Source organism: Scyliorhinus torazame, chromosome 16, assembly GCF_047496885.1.
Source record: "Scyliorhinus torazame isolate Kashiwa2021f chromosome 16, sScyTor2.1, whole genome shotgun sequence".
NCBI classification, from domain to species: Eukaryota; Metazoa; Chordata; class Chondrichthyes; order Carcharhiniformes; family Scyliorhinidae; genus Scyliorhinus; species Scyliorhinus torazame.
This window is the reverse complement of record NC_092722.1, coordinates 163,945,061-163,969,824: the sequence shown is the minus strand read 5'-3', so window position 1 is coordinate 163,969,824 and position 24,764 is coordinate 163,945,061. Positions and strand designations below refer to the sequence as shown.

The 24,764-nt window shown below is 48.6% G+C and overlaps 1 protein-coding gene across 2 annotated transcripts in view; it reads right to left on the bottom strand.

Annotated features, from left to right (window-relative positions):
* Positions 1-24,764, bottom strand: part of acsl5 (acyl-CoA synthetase long chain family member 5) — an 83,965-nt gene that overhangs the window by 26,288 nt on the left and 32,913 nt on the right. For both annotated transcript variants that reach the window (XM_072479365.1, XM_072479364.1), the window contains exons 6-9: positions 18,238-18,337; positions 16,305-16,483; positions 11,634-11,666; positions 9,029-9,080 (exon numbers count right to left, since the gene is read on the bottom strand). In XM_072479365.1, the coding sequence (XP_072335466.1) occupies positions 9,029-9,080; positions 11,634-11,666; positions 16,305-16,483; positions 18,238-18,337 (364 nt within the window). The remainder of the gene's footprint in view (positions 1-9,028; positions 9,081-11,633; positions 11,667-16,304; positions 16,484-18,237; positions 18,338-24,764) is intronic.

The following is a 24,764-nucleotide window of genomic DNA, read 5'->3' as shown; positions in this document are numbered from 1 at the left end:
GTGTCATGTGAATATACATGTGAGGTACTTTGAAAGGGAAGGAGAGAAAAAGGAGGTTTTAATGATTCTAACTCAAAGTGACGAACCAAATCCAGATGACTTGGAATTTGGCATACCTCAAATTAAATTGGAAAATGAGGATGTTCTTAAAAACTGGGATAAATTGTTGAGTTACCTTCCAGAGGAAAAACGGACTGACCTGAAAGAGTTATTGATATCACATGGGCAAGTTTGTAGAGATAAATTGGGAAGTACCAAAATGGCTGTACATGATGTAGATGTGGGAAATGCTGTTCCAATCAAACAACATCCATATAGACCTAACCCTTTAAAATTGGCACAGGTTAACAAAGAGATTGAGAGTATGCGTTAAATGGCATAATTGAAGTGGGTTGCAGCCATTGGAGCTAACCCATAGTGATGGTACCAAAACCAGATGGTACCCAACAGTTTTGTGTGGACTATAGTAAGGTTAATGCAGTTACAAGAACGGACTCTTATCCGATCTGATCACGTTTGGAAGATTGCATTGAGAAAGTGGGATAATCAGCTATTATTTCCAAACTGGATTTACTTAAAGGTTACTGGCAGGTACCTTTATCTGAAAGGGCGAAGGAGATTTCAGCTTTTGTGACTCCAGGTGGTGTATACCAATTCAAAGTTATGCCATTTGGCATGAAAAATGCTCCAGCCACATTTCAACGGTTAACTAACAAAGTTGTTTCAGGATTACCCAACTGTGTGGTATACATCGACGATCTGGTAATTTTCAGCCAGACATCGACAGAACATTTGAAACAACTGATGGAGTTTTCGATACCCTCGAGAAGAAGAGAAATAATGAGATTTCTTGGCATGAGTGGATTTGATCGAACATTTGTGCAAAATATTTGTAGCATGGTGGCTCCACTGATGGACTTGCTGAAGAAACTTTGAAAATTTCAATGGATAGCGGACTTTCAACAGGCATTTGACTGCCTGAAAGCTGTGATAACCAATGCTCATGTCTTGGAAATTGCGAGGGACTCTGTGATCAGATTGAACTAAAGTATCTGACTTTAAAGAAAAATGTCGAGGCGTAGAGAAATGGATGGATTGTGCAGAGACCTTATTGTTCAAAGAAACTGTCAATGGAGATGGATTTCAGTTGGAGGATGAAGAACATAAAAAAATGGACTATATTATTATACCTGTTTCCGTGTGTTGTTTTTTGAAATGAAAATGTATATTTACTGTATGCATTTCTTATAGGATAGTGAAAAGGTGAAAAATGAAACCATCTTGAAGTTGATGGTTTATTTTTTTTTCTTGGGAGGAGGTGTCATGTGAGAGTAACTTTAAGAAATTGCTGTTTGTAAATGGGTTTGTATATAAATATCTGTAGTGAGAACTATGTGGGAGTGAATGACACAGGGGAGGTAACAGTGGCAGTGGTGTGGGAGGCTTTGAAGGCGGTCGTTAGAGGAAAGTTAATCTCCATCAGGTCCCACAGAGAGAAGAAGGAGAGGGCGGAGAGGGAGAGGCTGGTGGGAGAGATACTCTGGGTGGACAGGAGATACACAGAGGCCCCAGAGGGGGGGCTGCTGAACGAATGCCGGAAACTTCAGGCGGAGTTCGATTTGCTGACCACGGGGAAGGTGGAGGCGCAGTTAAGGAAAGTGAAAGGGGCAGTCTACGAGTATGGGGAGAAAGCGAGTAGGATGCTGGTGCACCAACTGCGCAAGAGGGAGGCGGCTAGAGAGATTGGGGGGAGTGCGGGATAAAGAGGGCAACATGGTTCTGTGCCCAGAGAGGGCCAATGAAGTCTTCAGGGAGTTCTACGGGAAGTTATACGAGTCGGAACCCCCTGGGGAGGGGGAAGGGATGAGGCAGTTTATGGACCGGTTGAGGTTCCCGAGGGTGGAAGTGGAGCGGGTGGAGGGATTGGGGGCCCCAATTGAGTTGGAGGAGGTAGTCAGGGGGCTGGCAAGCATGCAGTCGGGCAAGGCCCCGGGTCCGAATGGCTTCCCTGTAGAATTTTATAAAATGTTCTCGGAGCAACTGAGCCCGCTCCTGCTAAGAACCTTCAATGAGGCAAAGGAGAGAGGGACCCTCCCCCCGACGATGTTCCAGGATTTGATTTTGCTTATCTTGAAGGAGGAGAAGGACCCGCTTCAGTATGGGTCCTACAGGCCAATATCGCTCCTGAATGTAGACGCCAAACTGTTGGCAACAATTCTGGCCACCAGAATAGAGGACTGTGTCCCGGGAGTGATTGGGAGGACCAGACGGGTTTCGTTAAGGGCAGGCAGCTGAACACGAATGTGAGGAGACTCCTGAATATTATCATGATGCCCTCGGAGTGGGGGGGATGCAAAAGTTCTGGCTGCAATAGACGCGGAGAAGGCCTTTGACAGGGTAGATTGGGAGCATTTGTGGGAGGCGTTAGACAGATTTGGATTCGGGGACGAATTCATAGGGCGAGTCAAGCTGCTGTATCAGGCCCCTGTAGCGAGTGTGTCCACGAACCGGCTGAGGTCGGAGTATTTCAGGCTGCACCGGGGGACGAGACAGGTGTGTCCCCTGTCCCCGTTGCTGTTGCCCTTTAATTGAGCCGTTGGCCATTGCGCTCAGGTCTTCAAGGGATTGCAGAGGGCTGGTGCGCGGCGGGGGAGGAACACCAGGTCTCCCTCTATCCGGATGACCTGTTGTTGTACATTTCGGATCCGCTAGAGGGAATGAGGGAGGTCATGCGGATCCGGAGGGATTTTGAGAGCTTCTCGGGGTATAAATTGAATGTGGGGAAGAGTGAGCTGTTCATGGTCCACGCTAGAGGCCAGGAGGAGAGACTGAGGGAGCTCCCGCTCAAGATAGTGGAGAGGAGCTTTCGGTACTTGGGGATACAAGTGGCCAGGAACTGGGATGCCCTGCACAGGCTCAATTTAACCCGGCACATGGAGCAGATGGAGGGAGACTTTAAAAGGTGGGATATGCTCCCGCGTTCCCTGGCGGGTGCAGACTGTGAAGATGACGGTTCTTCCCAGGTTCCCCTTCGTCTTTCGGTGCCTCCCCATTTTCATCCCCAAGTCCTTTTTTAAGCGGGTGAATAGGATTGTTGCAGGATTTGTGTTGGCGAATAAAACCCCGCGAGTTAAAAGGGCATTTCACCGGCGCGATACACCTCAAGTCCGGTGGTGACGGCGGCACTGAGGATTTGGGGGCAGTGGAGGAGACACAGGCAGGAGGAGGGGGCCTCTGTGTGGACCCAGATACGGAATAACCATAGATTTGCTCCAGGTAGGCTGGATGGGAGGTTCCAAGGCTGGTATAGGGCAGGTATTAGGATGATGGGGGACCTATTTATAGACGGGACGTTCCCTAGCATGCAGGCCCTGGAGGAGAAGTTCGGCCTGCCCCCGGGGAATACGTTCAGGTACCTCCAGATTCGGGACTTTCTTAGAAAACAGGTGGGGACATTTCCGCTGCTGCCCCCGCGTAGGATCCAGGACAGGGTGGTGTCTGGCATCTGGGTAGGGGAGGGGAATGTGTCTGACATATATCAGGAGCTGCAGGAGGTGGAGGAAGCCTCAGTGGAGGAGTTGAAGGCCAAGTGGGAGGAGGAGCTGGGTGAGGAGCTGGATGAGGGCCTATGGGCCGACGCCCTGGGTAGGGTGAACTCCTCCTCATCATGAGCATTGCACCAACTTAGGTGAAGCAACACTTGACAGCCCAGGTTTAAGTTTTAAGGAATAAAATAATTCTCCTAAAGGGAGTAACCTTTTTTGACAACTATGAGTGCTGGGAATACTGCAGTTGGCAATCCAGTAGAAATAATGTAATTAGACAAATCAGTCAGGTATGCCTTTATGTAACGAGTTGAACTCTGTTTGGAGAGATGAAAGAGCAGACATCCCTGATGGCTAAGTGAATAAAACATTACTTGGTGTAGTACTAAGCCATACAGATCAAGGATCAGAGTGGATTCCCGCAACATACAAAATCAGGTTGATATGCACCATTGACATCACTGTTCTGGGATGTGATAAAAATTGGCTGATATTCTTTTCTAATGGGCTGTGTGTAGCCCAATCTTAATTCCAGGGTGCACCGTTTTTTCCCCTCTTCCTTCTTATTCTTCTCCCCTCCCCCCTCCCACCACAACCACATAGAATACAGTTTCCAAAGCAAAACATTGAAGTCCACTGCTATTGGCTTTCCAGCCTCTGACCTTCAAATGATTGTTTATGGATTTGAAGTCTCTTGGCTGAATTTAAACCAAAGTATTTAGAATCCAAAAGTCATGCCTGTATGCGAATTAGTCATTCTATTTGGATGGTAGGTGTTTATTGTAAATCCTAATTACAGATGACACGCGTGTGGTGGTATGTATTAGGGGTCATGTGGGACTGTTAAGTCGTGATGCTATTGGCTGACAGATCCCGGGTCCTGGTTGGCTGCCGACTCCTGGCTCCGCCCTGAAGGCTGAGTATAAGAACCCGAGCTTCTCCCCGCCGCTTCATTCTGTTGCTGAGCTGCTGGGGACAAGTCTCGCTTAATAAAGCCTGAATCGACTTCATCACTTCTCGTCTCTCTCGTAAGTCATTGTGCGCTACAATTTATTAAGCGAGCTTAAAAGACTATGGAGCTCCGGATCGCCCCGGAATGCCTGCGGATCAGCCCCCACACAGCGAACTCAGCAGCAGTATTTAAACACTGGCAAGCATGCTTTGAAGGCTACCTCCAAACGGCCCCCGGCCGGATCACAGAAGACCAGAAAATGCAGGTCCTGCATTCGAGGGTAAGCCCGGAAATTTACCCGCTCATAGAAGACGCAGAGGATTTCCCGACGGCGCTCGCATTGCTGAAGGGCATCTACATTCGGCCCGTGAACCAGGTCTACGCGCGCCACCAACTCGCGACGAGATGGCAAAGTCCCAGAGAATCGCTAGAAGAATTCTACGCCGCGCTGCTAATTTTGGGACGGGGCTGCAGCTGCCTGCCGGTGAACGCGATCGAACACACGGACATGCTAATTCGCGAAGCATTTGTGGCAGGTATGAACTCTCCCCAAATCCGCCAAAGACTTTTAGAAAGAGAGTCGCTAGGACTCTGAGGCACGGGCCCTTGCAGCTTCCCTAGATGTGGCCTCGCAAAACGCCCGCGCCTACGGCCCCGACCGCGCGGCAGCCCCTTGGGCTCCATGGACCCTCGTCGCAACAACCCCCCCCCCCTCGCAAGCTTGCGCGGTTAAAGCACCAGACCATCCCGGGGGGGCCCGCTGCTATTTCTGCGGGCAAGCGAAACACCCCCGGCAGCGCTGCCCGGCCCGCGCAGCTATTTGTAAAAGCTGCGGCAAGAAGGGCCATTACGCGGCAGTGTGCCGGTCCCGGGGGGTCGCCGCAATCCCCGGAGAAGAACGAGCCCAACATATCCCAAACGCTCCCCACCCCCCCCCCCCCAGCGCCCCATGTGCGACCCGCGGGGGCAGCCATTTTGGGTCCCAGGCACCACGAGGGGAGGATGGGCGCCGCCATCTTGTGACCCCCCCAGCCACGCGTGCGATTCATGGGGTCGGCCATTTTGTCCAACCCCGACCACGTGCAATCCATGGGGGCGGTCATTTTGTCCACCCCCGGCCGCATGCGATTCATGGACGCCACCATTTTGTTTAACAACAAAGGACCCCAGCATCGACGGCTCCACGGGGTCCGAAGAAGATGCCGCGACACTATTACCACGACTGGCTTCGGTGACACTGGATCAATCGCGACCCCGGACGCTCCAGACGACGACAACAACGGTGCTGATCAACGGATACGAGACGCCATGCCTGATCGACTCCGGGAGCACTGAAAGTTTTATTCACCCAGACACGGTAAGACGCTGTTTTCTGACCATCCATCCAAGCATGCAAAAGATTTCCCTAGCTGCAGGATCCCACTCCGTAGAGATCAAAGGGTTCTGTATCGCGAACCTAACGGTGCAAGGGAGGGAGTTTAAGAACTACAGGCTCTACGTCCTTCCCCAACTCTGCGCGCCCACATTACTGGGATTAGATTTCCAGTGTAACCTGCAGAGCCTAACATTCCAATTCGGCGGCCCAATACCCCCACTCACTATCTGCGGCCTCGCAACTCTCAAGGTTGAACCGCCGTCCTCGTTTGCAAACCTCACCCCGGATTGCAAACTTGTCGCCACTAGGAGCAGACGGTACAGCGCCCAGGACCGGATATTTATTCGGTCTGAAGTCCAGCGGTTGCTGAAGGAAGGCATAATCCAGGCCAGCAATAGTCCCTGGAGAGCCCAGGTGGTAGTAGTAAAGACCGGGGAGAAGCAAAGGATGGTCGTAGACTATAGTCAGACCATCAACAGGTACACGCAGCTAGATGCGTACCCTCTCCCCCGCATATCCAAAATGGTCAATCGGATTGCCCAGTATAAGGTCTTCTCCACCGTGGACCTCAAGTCCGCCTACCACCAGCTCCCCATCTGCCCAGGTGACCACAAGTACACAGCCTTCGAGGCAAACGGGCATCTATACCACTTCCTAAGGGTCCCATTTGGCGTCACAAACGGGGTCTCGGTCTTCCAACGGGAGATGGACCGAATGGTTGACCAGCACGGGTTGCAGGCCACGTTCCCGTATCTCGACAACGTAACCATCTGCGGCCACGATCAGCAGGACCACGACGCCAACCTCCAAAAGTTCCTCCAGGCCGCTAACGCCCTGAACCTCACCTACAACGAGGAAAAGTGCGTTTTTAGCACAAACCGGTTGGCCATCCTGGGATACGTAGTGCGCAATGGCATAATAGGCCCCGACCCCGAACGCATGCACCCCCTTATGGAATTTCCCCTCCCCCACTGCTCCAAAGCCCTGAAACATTGCCTGGGTTTCTTTTCATATTACGCCTAGTGGGTCCCCCAGTATGCAGACAAGGCCCACCCGCTAATACAGTCCACTACCTTCCCCCTGTCGACAGAGGCTCGCCAGGCCTTCAGCCGCATCAAAGCGGATATCGCAAAGGCCACGATGCGCGCCATCGACGAGTCCCTCCCCTTCCAGGTCGAGAGCGACGCGTCCGATGTAGCTCTGGCGGCCACCCTTAACCAAGTGGGCAGACCCGTGGCCTTTTTCTCCCGGACCCTCCACGCCTCAGAAATCCGCCACTCCTCAGTGGAAAAGGAAGCCCAAGGCATAGTGGAAGCTGTGCGACATTGGAGGCATTACCTGGCCGGCAGGTGATTCACTCTCCTCACCGACCAACGGTCGGTAGCCTTCATGTTCGATAATGCACAGCGGGGCAAAATTAAAAATGACAAGACCTTAAGGTGGAGGATCGAGCTCTCCACCTTCAACTATGAGATCTTGTACCGTCCCGGAAAGCTGAACGAGCCGTCCGATGCCCTATCCCGCGGCACATGTGCCAACGCACAAATAGACCGCCTCCAAGCCCTCCACGAGGTCCTCTGCCACCCGGGGGTCACTCGATTCTACCATTTCGTAAAGTCCCGCAACCTCCCCTACTCTGTGGAGGAGGTCCGTACAGTCACCAGGAACTGCCACATCTGCGCAGAGTGCAAACCGCACTTTTTCAGGCCGGATAAAGCGCACCTGATCAAGGCTTCCCGCCCCTTTGAACGCCTCAGTTTGGATTTCAAAGGGCCCCTCCCCTCCACTGACCGCAACGCATACTTCCTGAACGTGGTGGACGAGTACCCTGGTTTCGCCTTCGCCATCCCCTGCCCCGACATGACATCGGCCACAGTCATTAAAGCCCTTGGCACCATATTCACACTGTTCGGTTGCCCCGCGGATATCCATAGCGACAGGGGGTCCTCCTTCATGAGTGACGAGCTGCGCCAGTTCCTGCTCAGCAAGGGCATAGCCTCGAGCAGGACGACCAGCTACAACCCCCGGGGGAACGGGCAAGTAGAGAGGGAGAATGGCACGGTCTGGAAGACCGTCCTACTGGCCCTACGGTCCAGGGATCTCCCAGTTTCCCGGTGGCAGGAGGTCCTCCCGGATGCTCTCCACTCCATCCGGTCGCTGCTGTGTACCACCACTAACCAAACGCCTCATGAACGCCTCCTTGTCTTCCCCAGGAAGTCCTCCTCCGGAACGTCGCTGCCGACCTGGCTGGCGGCCCCAGGACCCATCTTTCTCCGGAAACATGTGCGGGCGCACAAATCGGACCCGTTGGTCGAGAGGGTTCACCTTCTCCACGCGAACCCGCAGTACGCCTACGTGGCGTACCCCGACGGCTGACAGGACACGGTCTCCCTGCGGGACCTGGCGCCTGCCGGCAACACACACACCCCCCCGACACCGATCATCCCCTCCCTGCCACCGGCGCACCCCGCGACCGCCCCCTTCCCGGGGGGATCGGTCCTCCTCCCGTGCCCGCCCAGGAGTAAAACAGGAACAAACACCGAAACGCTCCCAGAGACGACAACGCCTGAACAAGCACCTGCACCACCACCAGGGCTGAGGCGATCGACGAGGAAGACCAGACCGCCCGCTCGACTCGTGGAATCCGCGTGACACCAAGAATGTTGTTGTAACAAAAAAAATTTTTTTTTGCTAATATTGTAAATAGTTTTCACAAACTTGTACATAGCCCAGTGTAGGGCTAAAACTGTAGTAACATGTCTGAAATTTTCCTTCCAGGGCCAGCCTTGTAAACCCCTACCACCATGCGAACCACCACCCCACCGGGTTCCTTTTTAACAAGGGGTGAATGTGGTGGTATGTATTAGGGGTCATGTGGGACTGTGAAGCCGTGATGCTATTGGCTGACAGATCCCGGGTCCTGGTTGGCTGCCAACTCCTGGCTCCGCCCTGAAGGTGGAGTATAAGAACCCGAGCTTCTCCCCGCCGCTTCATTCTGTTGCTGAGCTGCTGGGGACAAGTCTCGCTTAATAAAGCCTGAATCGACTTCGTCACTTCTCGTCTCTCTCGTAAGTCATTGTGCGCTACAACGCGCGTATTAGCATGGAAGCCACATTAGGATAAAAATGTGTCAGACCTGAACAAGACTTGAAATACCTGTTGTTCCACTTGTAAAGCATACAATACTCAGGTCTTCGGGTTTCGGTGGCTATAAAACAAGTGAAGTCTCATTTTAAAATACGTAATAAATATACAACTTACTGGCTATTTTCTATATAAATGGATAACAGTTTAAACCTCTGTTCACTGTGAGCATCAGTGGTTTGGATATATGGATAAGGGGTGGGGAAACAAAGTTGCAGGCACAGCTAAACAATTCTGGAATAAAAAGAAGCGCCAGGAAATGGGTAGGATTCTCCGTTTGGGAGACTATGGGCGGGATTCTCCGATTGCCGAAATTGCGTTCGGCGATAGGCCGAACAATCCGTTTTTACGCTGAAATCGGGAGCGGCGCCGTTTTTTTGATGCTCCGGCCCCTCAAAAGTGGCGTAATCGCCGAGTACGCCACACGACGTTGGGATGGCCTCGGGTGACGTCACCTGAGGCCCTCCTCCGATGCTCCGCCCCCGATGGGCCGACTTCCCGATGGCTTCGGTCGCGTGTCCTCACAGTTCTCGGGGACATCGCGTTACGGCTGTGGACTGTGCCCACCGCACCAGGCACACGCTCGTAGGGACTATCAATCAATTCTCACCCACTTGATTCCCAGCCCAAAAGGCCGGAAAATCACGAGAGCCCTGATGATATGGTGCCCTGCCCAGTAGACCCTCCTGCTAGCATGGGGCATGAATCTCGATCCTGATGTCAGCGGGGGCCTGGAGCATCGGAAGGGTGCCAATTCAGTCCCCCGACCCCCCCATTCTCCGCCGCATCGGGAACTCTGCGATCAGCAACGCGCAGTGGAGAATCCAGCCCAATGCACATTGAGCTTAATCTTAGTAAACATGACAGAAAGCTGGGTGATATTAGTTTGGAAAACAAATATTAATTAGCCATCTTAGTGGACAATACTCTTTAAAAAATCTAATCTGAATCCTAGGCTTTAGCCTCGAGGCACAGTATGTCAAAGTAGAGTTGCAATGATGAGTCTCTATAAAACCTTAGGAAATCCTCAGTTCTATTACCCTTTGTTGAGGGTCCATAAGAGCATCGAGGCAATAGGGAGGCATAATAGATTCATCATAATACTGCCTTATATGAGGCGATGCAAAGATTGAAAGAAATCAGGCTATTTTAATGAGAAAAAAATGATTAAAAAGGGTGTTTTGATAGATTATGAAGGAATGGGACCGAATAGATAGAAACAGATTGTTTTTGGTTGCTGATTGGCACAGAATAAAAATGAGCCATAGGACAAAGGGAAGAAAACACTCTACATACTATCAACATTTAAGAATAATCAACAATTCAGAATAGATTAGACAGAGTTCAAGGAAAGGGAATGTGGTACATGACTTTTGCCCATGAAGATAAACACCAACAAAATTGGTCGGGTCAAACAAGGGGGCAGCACGGTAGCATTGTGGATAGCACAATTGCTTCACAGCTCCAGGGTCCCAGGTTCGATTCCGGCTTGGGTCACTGTCTGTGCGGAGTCTGCACATCCTCCCAGTGTGTGCGTGGGTTTTCTCCGGGTGCTCCGGTTTCCTCCCACAGTCCAAAGATGTGCGGGTTAAGTGGATTGGCCATGATAAATTGCCCTTAGTGTCCAAAATTGCCCTTAGTGTTGGGTGGGGTTACTGGGTTATGGAGGATAGGGTGGAGGTGTTGACCTTGGGTAGGGTGCTCTTTCCAAGAGCCGGTGCAGACTCGATGGGCCGAATGGCCTCCTTCTGCACTGTAAATTCTATGAAATTCTATGAAGTAGGCCGGGATTCTCCGAGCCGCAATCGAGTTCCCGCTGGCGTGGTTCATTAATGGTTCCACCCGGCGGGCACCCGGCGTGGCGGCTGCAGACTCACTCCGCGGTTGTCCTGGTGGTGGGTGGGGGGGGGGGGGGGCGAAGAGATCGATCACCGGGGGGGAGGGGCGAAGAGATCGATCACCGGGGTGGGGGGGGGCGAAGAGATCGATCACGGGGGGGGGGGGCGAAGAGATCGATCACCAGGGGGGGGGGATCCAGGACGGGCAGGCTCGCAATGGAGAGCCACCGATCAGCGGGCGCGCGCAATCTGGGGGGGGCCTATATTGTCGGGGCCGGTCCGCGGTGTGGGTCAGCCATGTCGTGCGGAGTCGCGCCACCGAATGCATGCGCTGACCCATCGGCCGGAAGTGCGGGACCCCATATCAGCAGCCAGAGCTGCAAGGAGTAATCCGGGGGCCTGCTAGCCCCCTGCAAAACGGAGAATCAGTCTGGACTTTCTCTAGGAAAGTCCAGAGTGAATTGCGCCCGTTTTCTCGCGGGAGTGGGGATGTAGCCCCATTATCAGAGAATTCTGCCGGAAATCTCTGGATTGCAACTTCTATGTAACTCTGCACTTCCTAGACAAAGTTTGGATGGTTTACTGTTCGTACAAGCTGAGCTAGTTCATCTTACATTTCCAAGTTAGGCCACATCTTTGGTTATCTTAATAATCAATCCTCTGATGTGACAGAAAATCTTCCTGCAAATTAAAGGGTAGGGAGATCAACAAAAGCGATGGGGATTAGGATTCAACAGTTTCACTTATCATTTCCTATTAAATGTAGTCAATATACTTACAACTGGTATTCTTAGGTTCTCTCTTCCAAGATCCTGGAAAAAACACATTTGTGTAAATATTAATGGAGCTGCTGTAGTGTTGCTCAATGAGTCAGAACATTGAAGTGCACAGATATAAATGAAACAAGGGTGCAATGTTGATAATGGTAAAGCATGGTGCACACTATAGATTAGGTTTTAGACAGTCATTTCAAGTAAAGAGTACAGTAAAAAATGTATCCAAATTATTGCTGAAACTTATGTTGGCAACAAATGACAAGTGCAATTATAATTCACAGCAGGCGACTGCTGTTGGCAGCATCCTCCAGCATCCTCCAGTGGGGCCTCTGTTGTCATGGCCAAATTAACTCCACAGTGGATACTTCAATTTCTTGCAAAACGTAGAACTACTAGAAATGCATCAAGCCAACAGTCAAGTACTAACACAGAGGATGCTGGAATATAGCATGCACATTCTGTGGAGTTTGATAACCGGCCAGGTTATACTGAATGAGAAATCAATTGTGGACAACGATACTTATAATGGGTTCTGGGATAATTCAATTCAATTCGATTGACCATACAGATATTAATTTTGGGTACCCTGCTCATTCATTGAAATATTACATAGAGGAATAACAATAAAAGTAAGTTGCCCTATCACACATGTCTAACTTTGATTTGAATAGATTAAAAAATTGTCCCAAAGCAACCAAATAGTTAGTGAGTCCATATCCATTCAACTTCATGTTAAAGTTTTTATAAAGAAGGGCACAGATGAGATTCAAGAACTAATATGTCCTGCATCCGAGGGATTATAGCCTTTTTCCGAAACGCATCCAACAGTAATACAGAGGCAACGCGTGACTCTTATTGTCATGACATTTTACTTATGTCAAAGTTCTTCCAGAACAGAAGGATCTGCTCATCATATATCCTTCCTGTCTGGCTCAATAATCTCTGCACCTTTTAAACAGTCAACAGTACCAGAAGGAAGACACAAAAAGGTTAGTACTCTCAGCTACTGCCATACAGAAGTTTCAGGATTGTGGGATCTTCAAAAGGACTTCAATTTTTCTGAGGTAGTATAATCATATATGTGCCTTGGCTACCATGACTATACACTGTTCCTCAAATTCATCTGCTTTGAAATAGTAACTAAAAGCATTGGGTAGCAATGTCCAACATGAATCTTCACAAATTGGCTCTTTTTTGAAAGTCTACTACCAGTTTTCTCCTCTTGTTTTCATTCAGTTTAAGAACATTGTTGAAACATCACTCTACAAATTTCTCCACCGAATTCTCAGTTTACTTCATTATTCCTTGTGAGATCCACAAATAGCGTATCAACAGGCTTCAGGATTGTTACATTGTTGCGCTCTGATCGACAATCATTCACATAGAGAATGAAAAACAAGGTGACAGTACACATCCCTGAGTACATCCAACATTCATTAACATGGACTCTGAGTAAATGGTGGAGACTATCACCCATTGGTCCTGTTGTGAAGGAAATCACTGATCAAAGTAGGAGAATAGGATTTAGATTTTCCAAATTTTTCAATAAGTTAAAATTGTTGCATGGTATTAAACCTGAAAGAGAAATCAACAAGCACAGTGGGAATGGCTATCCTTCACCTGTTAGATCAAATGGACCATTATGCAATGAAGCTCAATCTTCAAATTGGTGTTGTCCCAGAAAAGTAAAGGCAACACATATATTGTGCACCCATCAATAAAAAATGACAGATAAGGTTATGGGATGGCACAGTGACCCAGTGGTTAGCACCGCTGCCTCACAGCACCAGGGACCTAGGTTCAATTCTGGCCTTGGGTGACTGTCTGTGTGGAGTTTGTACGTTCTCCCTGTGTCTACGTGTGTTTCCTCCGGGTGCTCCGGTTTCCTCCCACAGTCCAAAGGTGTGCAGGTTAGCTGGATTGACCATGCTACAATTGTCCCTCAGTGTCCAAAGGTTAGATGGGGTTACAGGAATATGGCGGAGGGAGTGGGCCTAGGTAAGGTGCTCTTTCAGAGGATTGGTGCAGACTCGATGGGCTGAATGGCTCTGCACTGTATGATATAATTAGTCCCTTAACTGGCATTGCCAAGGACTAGGATGTGGTAAAATCTGAAAACCTATTTTACACAATACTAAAGCTAACTCTAATATATTGTGTGGACGAAGGCACTGTACTCAAAAATGAAACTATATCAGAGTCCAGGGAAGAAAAAGGCAGTTGTTCTGAGGCTTGGGACAGCACTCACACTGAATAGATCAGTGAGAGCGAGCGAGAGCGAGCACAAAAGCGAGAGTGAGAGTGAGACTTGGGGTGGGATTCTCCTTTCAGGGGACAAAGTCCCCACACCGGCGGGAAAACCGGCACAACCACTCCGGCATCAACGGGCCCACAAGGTGAGGAATTCTCACTTTCTCGGGGGGCTAGATGCACGGCAGAGGGGTTGGCGCCGCTCCAGCCGACGACGAAGGGACTGCGCGAGTTCACGCATGTGCCAAATGGCCGGCGTGATGCCGCGCATGCGCGGAACCGTCGGCGTGTTTTGGCACATCCGTGGGGGGGGGGTTCTCTTCTCCACGCCGGCCATTGCGAAGCCCTACAGGGGCCAGTGTAGAAGGAACTAGTGCCCCGATCGCGGGCCAGGCCACCATGGGGGACCCCCCCCCCGGGTTGGATCTCCCGCGCCTCCCCGATGACTGCCCCCGCCGACTTACCTGCCAGATCCCACCGTGTGGGACCAGGCGTAACCCACGCCGGCGGGAGTGGCCAAAAACGGACGACCGCTTGGCCCATTGGGGCCCGGAGAATTGCCAGGAGGGCTGCTGCTAACGGCCCCCGACCAGCGTGGCGTGAATGCCGCCCCCACCCGAAAACCGGCACCGGGGAATAAGGCAGCCAGCGTTGGGGTGGGGGGACGGGATTCGCGCCACCTCCCAGGGATTCTCCGACCTGGTGGGGGGTCGGAAAATCCCGCCTCTGATGTTGGCAGGTTTAAAGCAATGGAGGTAGTGCACAAGAACAAGCTCACTGGTAGCTGCATAATGGGCAATATGGCCTCTTTCTGTGTTCGAATTTCTACAATCATCTACTTTCACTGAACAGTCACTCAGCATACCATGCAATGCCACATCCTTCAGGAGAAAAGAAAAAGGAGGGTAAATCATAACACAGGAACCTTTCTCAACTTAAATAAAGGAGGTATAGTTAAACTCAGCACATTTAGGAGTCATTTCGTAGATGAACAATTTTGGTATGAGAAATTGCTTATATATTTTCTATGTAAATATGGACTCAAAGAAATCTACAGATTTTCGGCGGGATTCTCCTGAATCCCCCGATGGCCCGAAGCCGGAGTAGAAAAATGGTGCGAACCATTCCGGCGTCGGGCCAAACGGACGTCGCGGTCCTCTGCACTTCCGGGGACTAGGCCGGCGCCGGAGGGATTGGCGCTGTGCCAACTGGCGCCGAAGGGCCTGCGCGAGTTAGGGCATGCGCAGAACCTCCAGCGTGGATCCGTGCATGCGCAGAACCTCCGGCGTGGATCCGTGCATGCGCAGAACCTCCGGCGTGGATCCGTGCATGCGCAGAACCTCCGGCGTGGATCCGTGCATGCGCAGACTGGCAAGTGTATTCTTGCGCATGCGCGGGGGGGGGGGGTGCCTTCTCCGCGCCGGCCACGGCGGAGCCCTACAGAGGCCGGCACGGAAGGAAGGAGTGCCCCCACAGCACAGGCCTGCCCGCAGATCAGTGGTCCCCGATCACGGGCCAGGCCACTGTGGGTGCCCCCCCCCGGGACCGAATCCCCCCGTGCTCCCCAGAGGACCGCACCAGCCTGCCTACCAGCCAGGTCCCGCCGTGTGGGACCGTGTCCATTTCACGCCGGCGGAACTGACCAGAAACCGACGGCCGCTCGGCCCATTGGGGCCCGGAGAATTGCCGGGGGGCGGGGGGGGGGGGGGGGGGGGCGCTGCCAATGGCTCCCAACTGGCGTGGCGTGATCCCCGCCGCTGCCTGAAAATTGGTGCCAGAGAGTACAGCAGCCGGCTGTGGAGCGGCAGGCCGGGATACACGCCGCCCCCCCCGTGGATTCTCCGATCCTGCGGGGGGAGGGGGGGGGGGGTCGAAGAATCCCGCCCCCTAACTGTAGTTTCTTTCAGCAATATAACACATTTAAAACTGTATTGGTATAGCCCCAAAAGCAAAAGCTCAGCTCAGCATGATTCGATGTCAGATAAATCCAGCAACATCAAGGAATACATTCTTTGCTGGTTAGAATATGATTTAACTCCATAGCAAATCAAGTAAAAAAATGAAACGGGCAGATTAGAAGGAATCTTCACGATATTTGCAAGTTTAGATCTTGAATTTGTTTTTACAATTAGTGAAATGTTTCACTTTTACGGAAACTCCACCATCATTTGGATTCTGCTCATCCAATTAACAACAGTGGAACGGTGTACACCTGGGTAAAGAATCTTGTGAATTTTAAGCGCAATTTCAGGATTTTGAATATTTTGTTAGCTATATCGGTATCTAGCTTTTACTTCTAGTTTGTTCAACAAAATACCAACTCTGAACCAGGTCCTAACCATGAGTTAAAGTATCTGATTAAAACATTTTTTTTGCTTTGTAGTTCTGTACAGGAGAAGCAGCCATTTTGTCCTGCCATCTTACCTCAACGTCTTTCAGCAAGAGGACTTCAACTCCACATTTTGTCCCACGTTCTTTTAAAGCATCATCAAATGGATCCATCAAGACAATAGTTGTTAGGATTGGAGTGAGATTCATTTCACAATTTTCCAGCAAAGTGTTAGCTTTGTTTAACTTGTCACATATCACAGTGGAAATTTCAGCTACCGGAGGAAATGTTAGAGTTAGTAAGCTTGTTTCATTGCAATATGTTCCACTTACAAAAAGCTGACCAATCATTGTATCTATTATGGGACTAGATTCACATTTCATAGGATGAGGCAATTCAAATTTCAAATTGTGATTTAATCACACGCATTAAATTGTGATAACAATAAAGCTTTAAGTAACCTTTGTCTTTAAAGCTTTCCACAACTACTTCAATCCTTCAGCTGGTCAGTCGATAGTTATTATAGTTTGTTGGTTAGCTCAGTTGGCTGGATGGCTGGTTTGTGATGCAGCAGCATGGGTTCAATTCCTGTACCGGCTGAGCTTACCATGAAGGCCCCACCTTCTCAACCTTAACCCTTGCCTGAGGTGTGGTGACCATTAGGTTAAATCACCACCAGTCAGCTCTCTCTCTCAAAAAGGAGAAAGCACCCTATGGTCCTCTGGGACTATGGCAACTTTCAGTTATTAAAGCCATAAATTTAATCAACTCTTCTCATGATCGAACAAGTCTGTTCTAATCTTCCAACCAATAATTACATAAACTGGAAAGTATTTAAATCCTTGAACCATTTAGCAAAATGGTTAAAAAAAAAATCCAAAATACACAAACATGTTCTTGGACTCAATGTCCACATTGGAGCCATTTCTTGTGGACTTTAAAAAAAAAGTGAGCAGACCCCGAATGCAGAAGTCCCATGCCCAATTTTTGTTGGTAAGGGAACAAGGGGTGTGGCATCATTCAGGGTAACCTAATTGAGCAGGGCCATTTGAACTTACTGCCAAGTTCAAACAGGCCCCATTTTGCCTGTTGTCTTTAATTCCTTTTGGAATGGATGGAGTAGATGTAAATACACTTGAAGGAAGGATAAGATCTCATGATCTGAAGTCTTTTTAAATACCCTACTCTTTGAACATTAAAAGAAAACAGACAGAAGAGAACCTCCTGCTGAACTGTTTTGATTGACAGACCAGCTGTTGTAGGTTAGGAAAGGAATTGGCATCTGTTCATGCAATTTCCATGGAGTGCTTTGTTGACATTTTCCCAAGGACAATAAGGAATGCTTGGCTGAGTTTCAAACCAATAATTACCTCGGTTGAGTTCATAGTTTGATTGAAAGTTTCAAGAGGATATAAAAGGCTTAGATGTCTTTGATGTGGGGCCTGAATACAAGTTGTTTGTTTAAAGAGATTCACCGCTGAGGAGATTTGAAAGCTTTGAATGGATTTCATTAATGGGAGTGTTTTTCCACCATCAAGCATGTATGTAAGTGACAGCTTTATTAGATTTCTAGAAGTTTCTTTTTACATCTCCAAATGGCTCCTGAGGTTTGCCCAAGGTGAATACTGGGTGAGGGTTCAGATGGTTGGGGCCCTGAGTTAGCATAGAGGGAAGGAGGAGCCATGAAAAGGTGGGGGTGGGTGGAGGGGTGAGGGCTAGAGGGCCTTGCAGCTTGTAAGGCAACTGGGACGAAGTAGCAGGCACTGATGACAAAGCAAGTGAGATTGTGAGGACCAAGCAGGCTCACCTGTCGCATTAAAAGTAAGTGAAAATGGTGTGTCGCAAAGGTCAGCAGGCATGGGTCGTGAAGGTCTGCCAATTGGTAAAAATGGGAAAAAGAAGTTTGAAACGCTGACTTACACAATAGGCAAATCCCCACTTTCAATGCAGGTAGATCCTAGAAATTCTTATGCACAGTATACGTTACATTTCACATTTGACAATTAAAAATTGTTCACCGATACACACCTCTGTTAATGATGTAGACAATAGCTTCAGGTCCTAGAGTGTCATACAATGGTACCACTGCCATAGAGTAGGTATAGCAAGCCAGCTCAGAAATGATCCACTATTAAAAGACGGGTTCTGTATTAGTATCATAATTAAACAGGTCATAATTTTTAAAAAGTAAAAAAATCCATATAAATCTGTAGTAATGGAGACTCCAGACGATCAACTATGAACTATTAGCAAGAACTATATACAGAGTGTTGCGACACGACCGTTCTTTCTGCACTTCCAAATCCAAGAGCTGAGAACGAAAAACCCGCACTCTCTTTTAGGCTGCGAAGGTCACATGGCCCAATCAGAGCTTGCCCCTAAAAGGTGACTCGCTTCAACATGCCTCCCCCTTTCAACATGCCTCCCCCTTTCAACATGCCTCCCCTTCATATTTTTTAGAGATACAATTATTAGAAACCCAGTCTATTGGGTAACTTCCTTTTTTTGGAAGCGACACAGTATCATGGGCTTGGCTCTCTCCACAGGCATCGTCTCAATTAGGCTAGCCTCCGAGACTGCTCCTTATGGTAGGAGTGCATCCTCCACTGCGGTCTCTTCAGCTTCAACAGTATTAGGCTCTGGGTTTGTAGAGGCCTGTTCAGTTCTCTCACTACTCTCATCAGTACTACTGACCAGCATGCTTGAGGTCAATTACACTATGGGCTCTTGTGAAGGCTTGTTTCTTTCCTAAAAAGGCCTAAATGTTTCTTCAGGATCTTATCCTGGGCTCTTATTGCATGCGATACGGGCCTTCCCAGGCTCTTCATACAATACTGGCCTCGTCTTTGCTACCATAACTCCAGAGACCCAGCTAGGACCACTTCCAAAACTCCTTAGGAAAACTGGGTCATCCAATTCAAATGTCTTCTCTGCCTTTGATGCAACATGGTTTCTTTTTGGAATACTCTGCCTAGACTCCACCCACTCTGCCAAATTTGGAAGTACCACGCTCTGCTGGTTGTGTGTGGGGTGGTCTTGCAGACTAACAAAAATCTCGCAATCTTCGTATCTGTGGGTATTGGTTACTGCCATGGATTTCTGGAACACCATTCTGGTAAAAGCAGAACCATTATCTGGAACCCAAACCTTGGGTATTCTGTGGATGCAGAAACAGATGCAATTTTTCGATCGTTGCATAGGAGATGGTCAAATTCATCTGATACACATCCATAGTGTGCATGCATCCACCAACAAAAGTAGTATTGATCCCTAGCCATTCCCATGGGTGGAGAGGGGCTGAAGTGGGTACATTCTGCTGTAGTTGACATCAGTCACATAACAATGTCGGCTATATCGGCACCAATGCCAGGCCGCCACACGTAACTCTTCACCAACATTTGCATCTTGGATATGCGGGTTGGGCACTATGTAATTCTTCCAATAACTTTTAGAACATAGAACATATAGAACATAGAACAATACAGCGCAGTACAGGCCCTTCGGCCCACGATGTTGCCTCATGCTCGTGATCCCCAAAGGACCACACCATCTCAATGTGTCTTAAGAGTAAAATAAGGTTTTATAGCCTCTGAAGCATGATCATTGAACATACTTTTCTGGGTGTTTTTGTTCATGAATCGCAGAATGTCGGTATGCGGGTACAGCATATAAGTAAAAAGGAAGATAGAATGTTAGCGTTTATTGCAAAAGGACTGGAGTATAAAAGTAGACAAGTGTTGTTGCAAATGTACAGGGGGTTGGTGAGACCACATCTGGAGTATTGTATCCAGTTTCGGTCTCCTTATTTGAGGAAGGATATGGTGGCAATGGAGGCAGTTCAGAGGAGGTTCACCAGATTGATTCCGGTGATGGAAAGGTTAACGTATGAGGAGAGATTAACAAGTTTGGGCTTATATCCGCTGGAGTTTAGAAGGAGAAAACAGGATCTGATCGAGGTATATAAATTACTAAAAGGGATTGATAAGTAAACGTAGACCAAATGTTCCCTCTTGTGGGGCAATCTGGAATGAGAGGCGGTAAATGCAGAACTGAGATGAGGAGGAACTACTTCTCAGACAGGGTGGTGAATTTGTGGAACTCGCTGCTCCATAGCGTGGAGTCATTAATGGTTTCAAGAAGGAGATAGATATATTTGTGACTAAAAAAATGATTTTAAAGGGATACGGGGAACAGGTAGGGAGGTGGTTTTGAGACCAGGAAGAGATCAGCCATGATCTGATTGAATGGGGGAGCGGGCTCAAAGGACTGAATTGCCTACTTCTGCTCCTAATTCCTATGTTCCTAAAGGGTCCCTTTATGTCCAAGTTCTGATCTGTCACGCTGATACAGGAAGCGTCTCTAAAAGGTTCATAGCCATCCCAATTCCTTCTGGCACCAGTAGGGAAATGTTGAACTTACCAGTAATGGGAAATAGCTCGAAGCTATTTGCTATTTGGGCTCTGGGCCGTTGCTCCAAGATGTATCCATATGTCAAGAGTGTTAATGCCCATCGCTGTATCCTGGTGGAGTTGATGGGGATAAATTGCTTTATCTTCTATAAATAATCCACGTAATGGTTTATGATCTGTTACTGCTGTGAAATGCCTCCCACGCACATATTGATGGAATTTTCTGATGCCGAAAATCACTGCTTATCCTTCTTTTTCGATTTGGGACTATTCTTTCTCTGCCTCAGAGAGGGTCCTTGATGCGTAAGCTATTGGGCTATCTGCTCAATCATTCCATCTGTGGGAAGGTACATCTCCAATTCCATAGGGAGATGCGTCACAAGTAAGAACATGTTTTCTTCACGGTTGAAATGAAGAAAAGGACCTGATGACTGAAGTTGTTGCTTCACCTGATTGAAAGCCTCCTTCAGAGGTGCCTTCCAAAATCACGCCTGGTGTTTTCTCAGTAAGGAGTGCAGAGGCACCAGCAAGGCAGACAAGTTTGGACTGAACCTACTGTAATAGTTTATCATTCCTAAAAAAACATTTTGATTCTGTGGTATTCCTGGGATCTGCCACTTCCTTTGTGGTCTTTACATTTTCTTCCTTGGGATGCCCTTTCGTGTTTATCCTGTACCCCAAATAGGTTACTTTGCTAGCCTGAAACGCAAACACACTCCAGCATTCCTAAACCTTTTCAACACTTCTTCCAAGCTAGCTAAATGCTCCTCTTCTGTAGAGACAGCAGTTCATACATTGTTTAAATGCGCCACAACTCTGGGTAATCCCTGTACCAACTTTTCCATGGTGTGCTTGAAAATTGCATACTCTGAAGATACCCCAAATAGTAACCGAGTATACTCATACAAGCCTGCATGTATTGATGGTCACTTACCCCCGGGGTGACTGATCTAACTCCAGCTGCTGGTAAGCATGATTCAGAGCGTCATGATGGCACAGTGGTTAGTAATGGCACCTCACAGCACCAGGGACGCGGGTTCAATTCCGTTTTGGGTGACTGTCTGTGTGGGTTTCCTCCGGGAGGAAATTTCCTCTCACAGTCCAGAAATATGCAGGTTAGGTAGATTTCCCATACTTATTTACCTCTTAGTGTCCAAAGGTTTGGTGGGGTTACGGGGGAGGGCAGGGTATTGGGCCTAGGTGGGACCCTCAGAGGGTCGGTGTAGACAGGATGGGCCAAATGGCCTCTTCTGTACTTTAAGGATTCTATGATTCTATATCAAGTTTCATATATATGTGAAGCGACCAGCCAATTTAGCATACGTGCCCTCGATCTGTCCAATTTGGCAGCTCAATTGGCAATCAGCTTGTAATGCCCACAAATGCAGACTATCTTGTCAGGCTTGATGACTGGAACAATTGGTGCTACCCACACAAACTACACTGGTCTTATGATGCCCAGGTCTTCAAGGCATTGAAGCTCTACATTCACTTTCTTCAACATGGAATAAGGTACCTATCTTGCCCTATAATATCTTGGCAAGTCTTCGGGATCCACTTATATCTCAGCTTGGAGCCCTTTTATTTTTCTTAGCTCCTCTTGGAAAGCTTCCAAATATCTTCAGATGACTTTGTACAGGCCCCCATCACCATGGATATCTCTATCCAAATGTTTTGGTGCCAGTCATTCCCCCATTAGACTTGGTCCTTGTCCCAAGATGACAATAAGCAAGAGCTGAGTTGATTGTGATTTGTGAGCTACCAGGCTCATCATAGTTCCCTTGATTTTAAGCACCTCTCCGATATAAGTGGCTAGCCTGGCGACGGAATTATTCAGCCTCAGTGGCTGGACCCCATCCTGCAAGTAGTGGTAGGTTTGTTCCCCTATGATTGTTGCCGAAGCCCCGATGTCCACATCCATTTTTAGTGGACGTCTATTCACTAGCAATACCACGGTTATTGGGGTTCCTTTACCCACTTAAATGTGTTTAATGTTGACACATTCTGCTGTGGCAACAGGTGTTGTCCCATACTGTGGACTGATGCAGACTTCTATCCCCTTCCTTAACTGGACAGATTCTGGTTGTTCTTACATCTATGCCTTAAGTGACCTCTTCTACCACACTTGAAACATTCTGCATCTCGATATCTACACTTCTCCAGGGTGCGACTTCTCCCACATCTAGAACATTTGTTAAAATGCCTCACCTGATCTAATTTTCTGCAACGGGAACTTTTCTTTTGTGTCCAAATGCACCCTCAAACATGATGTTGCTGCTCCTTGCGGCCTCACTCCACAACTGGTAGACTTGACCTCCTTGCATGCTTTGCAACTCAAGCACTTTTCTCCACACCTTTCATGCATAAGGTTATCTCCATGGCCTTTTTCAGGTTAAGCTCTGAATCTGCAACCTTTTTGGATTGCTGAATTATTTAACCTGCATACGAGTCTATCTCTTAACATATTGTTTAGGGATGTTCCAAATTTGCAATATTCCGCCAGCTTCCTTAAGCTTGCAACAAAATCTGCCATGGACTCTCCTGGCGCCCTCACTGTGGAATTAAATTTGTACCTCGGAGGAATGATAGAGAGTTTTGAATGATAGGCCAGGGATGTCTCGGATCGTGTCTTCAGAATCCTGAAGGGGGAGGGTGAGCAGCCAGAAGTCGTGGTGCACATCGGTACCAACGACATAGGTAGGAAAAGGGGTGTGGAGGTAATAAACAAGTTTAGGGAGTTAGGCTGGAAGTTAAAAGCCAGGACAGACAGAGTTGTCATCTCTGGTTTGTTGCCGGTGCCACGTGATAGCGAGGCTAAGAATAGGGAGAGAGTGCAGCTGAACACATGGCTGCAGGAATGGTGTAGGAGGAAGGGCTTGAGGTATTTGGATAATTGGAGCGCATTCTGGGGAAGGTGGGACCTGTACAAGCAGGACGGGTTGCATCTGAACCAGAGGGGCACCAATATCCTGGGAGGGAGGTTTTCTAGTACTCTTCGGGAGGGTTTCAACTAATTTGGCAGGGGAATGGGAACCGGATTTGTAGTCCAGCAACTAAGGTAGCCAATATTCAGGACGCCAAAGCGTGTAATGAGGCAGTGGGGAAGGGAACACTGACAAAGGAGAGTACTTGCAGGCACGGAGATGGGTTGAAGTGTGTATACTTCAACGCAAGAAGCATCAGGAATAAGGTGGGTGAACTTAAGGCATGGATCGGTACTTAGGACTACGATGTGGTGGCCATCACGGAAACTTGGATAGAAGAGGGGCAGAAATGGTTGTTGGAGGTCCCTGGTTATAGATGTTTCAATAAGATTAGGGAGGGTGGTAAAAGAGGTGGGGGGGGGGGTGGCATTGTTAATTAGAGATAGTATAACAGCTGCAGAAAGGCAGTTCGAGGAGTATCACCCTACTGAGGTAGTATGGGTTGAAGTCAGAAATAGGAAAGGAGCAGTCACCTTGTTAGGAGTTTTCTATAGGCCCCCCAATAGTAGCAGAGATGTGGAGGAACAGATTGGGAAACAGATTTTGGAAAGGTGCAGAAGTCACAGGGTAGTAGTCATGGTTGACTTTAACTTCCCAAATATTGAGTGGAAACTCTTTAGGTCAAATAGTTTGGATGGGGTGGTGTTTGCCCAGGAAGCTTTTCTAACACAGTATGTAGATTGTCCGACCAGAGGAGGGGCAATATTGGATTTAGTACTTGGTAACAAACCAGGGCAAGTGATAGATTTGTTAATGGGGGAGCATTTTGGAGATAGTGACCACAATTCTGTGACTTTCACTTTAGTAATGGAGAGGGATAGGTGCGTGCAACAGGGCAAGGTTTACAATTGGGGGAAGGGTAAATACGATGTTGTCAGACAAGAATTGAAGTGCATAAGTTGGGAACATAGGCTGTCAGGGAAGGACACAAGTGAAATGCGGAACTTGTTCAAGGAACAGGTACTACGTGTCCTTGATATGTATGTCCCTGTCAGGCAGGGAAGAGATGGTCGAGTGAGGGAACCATGGTTGACAAGAGAGGTTGAATGTCTTGTTAAGAGGAAAAAGGAGACTTATGTAAGGCTGAGGAAACAAGGTTCAGACAGGGCATTGGAGGGATACAAGATAGCCAGGAGGGAACTGAAGAAAGGGATTAGGAGAG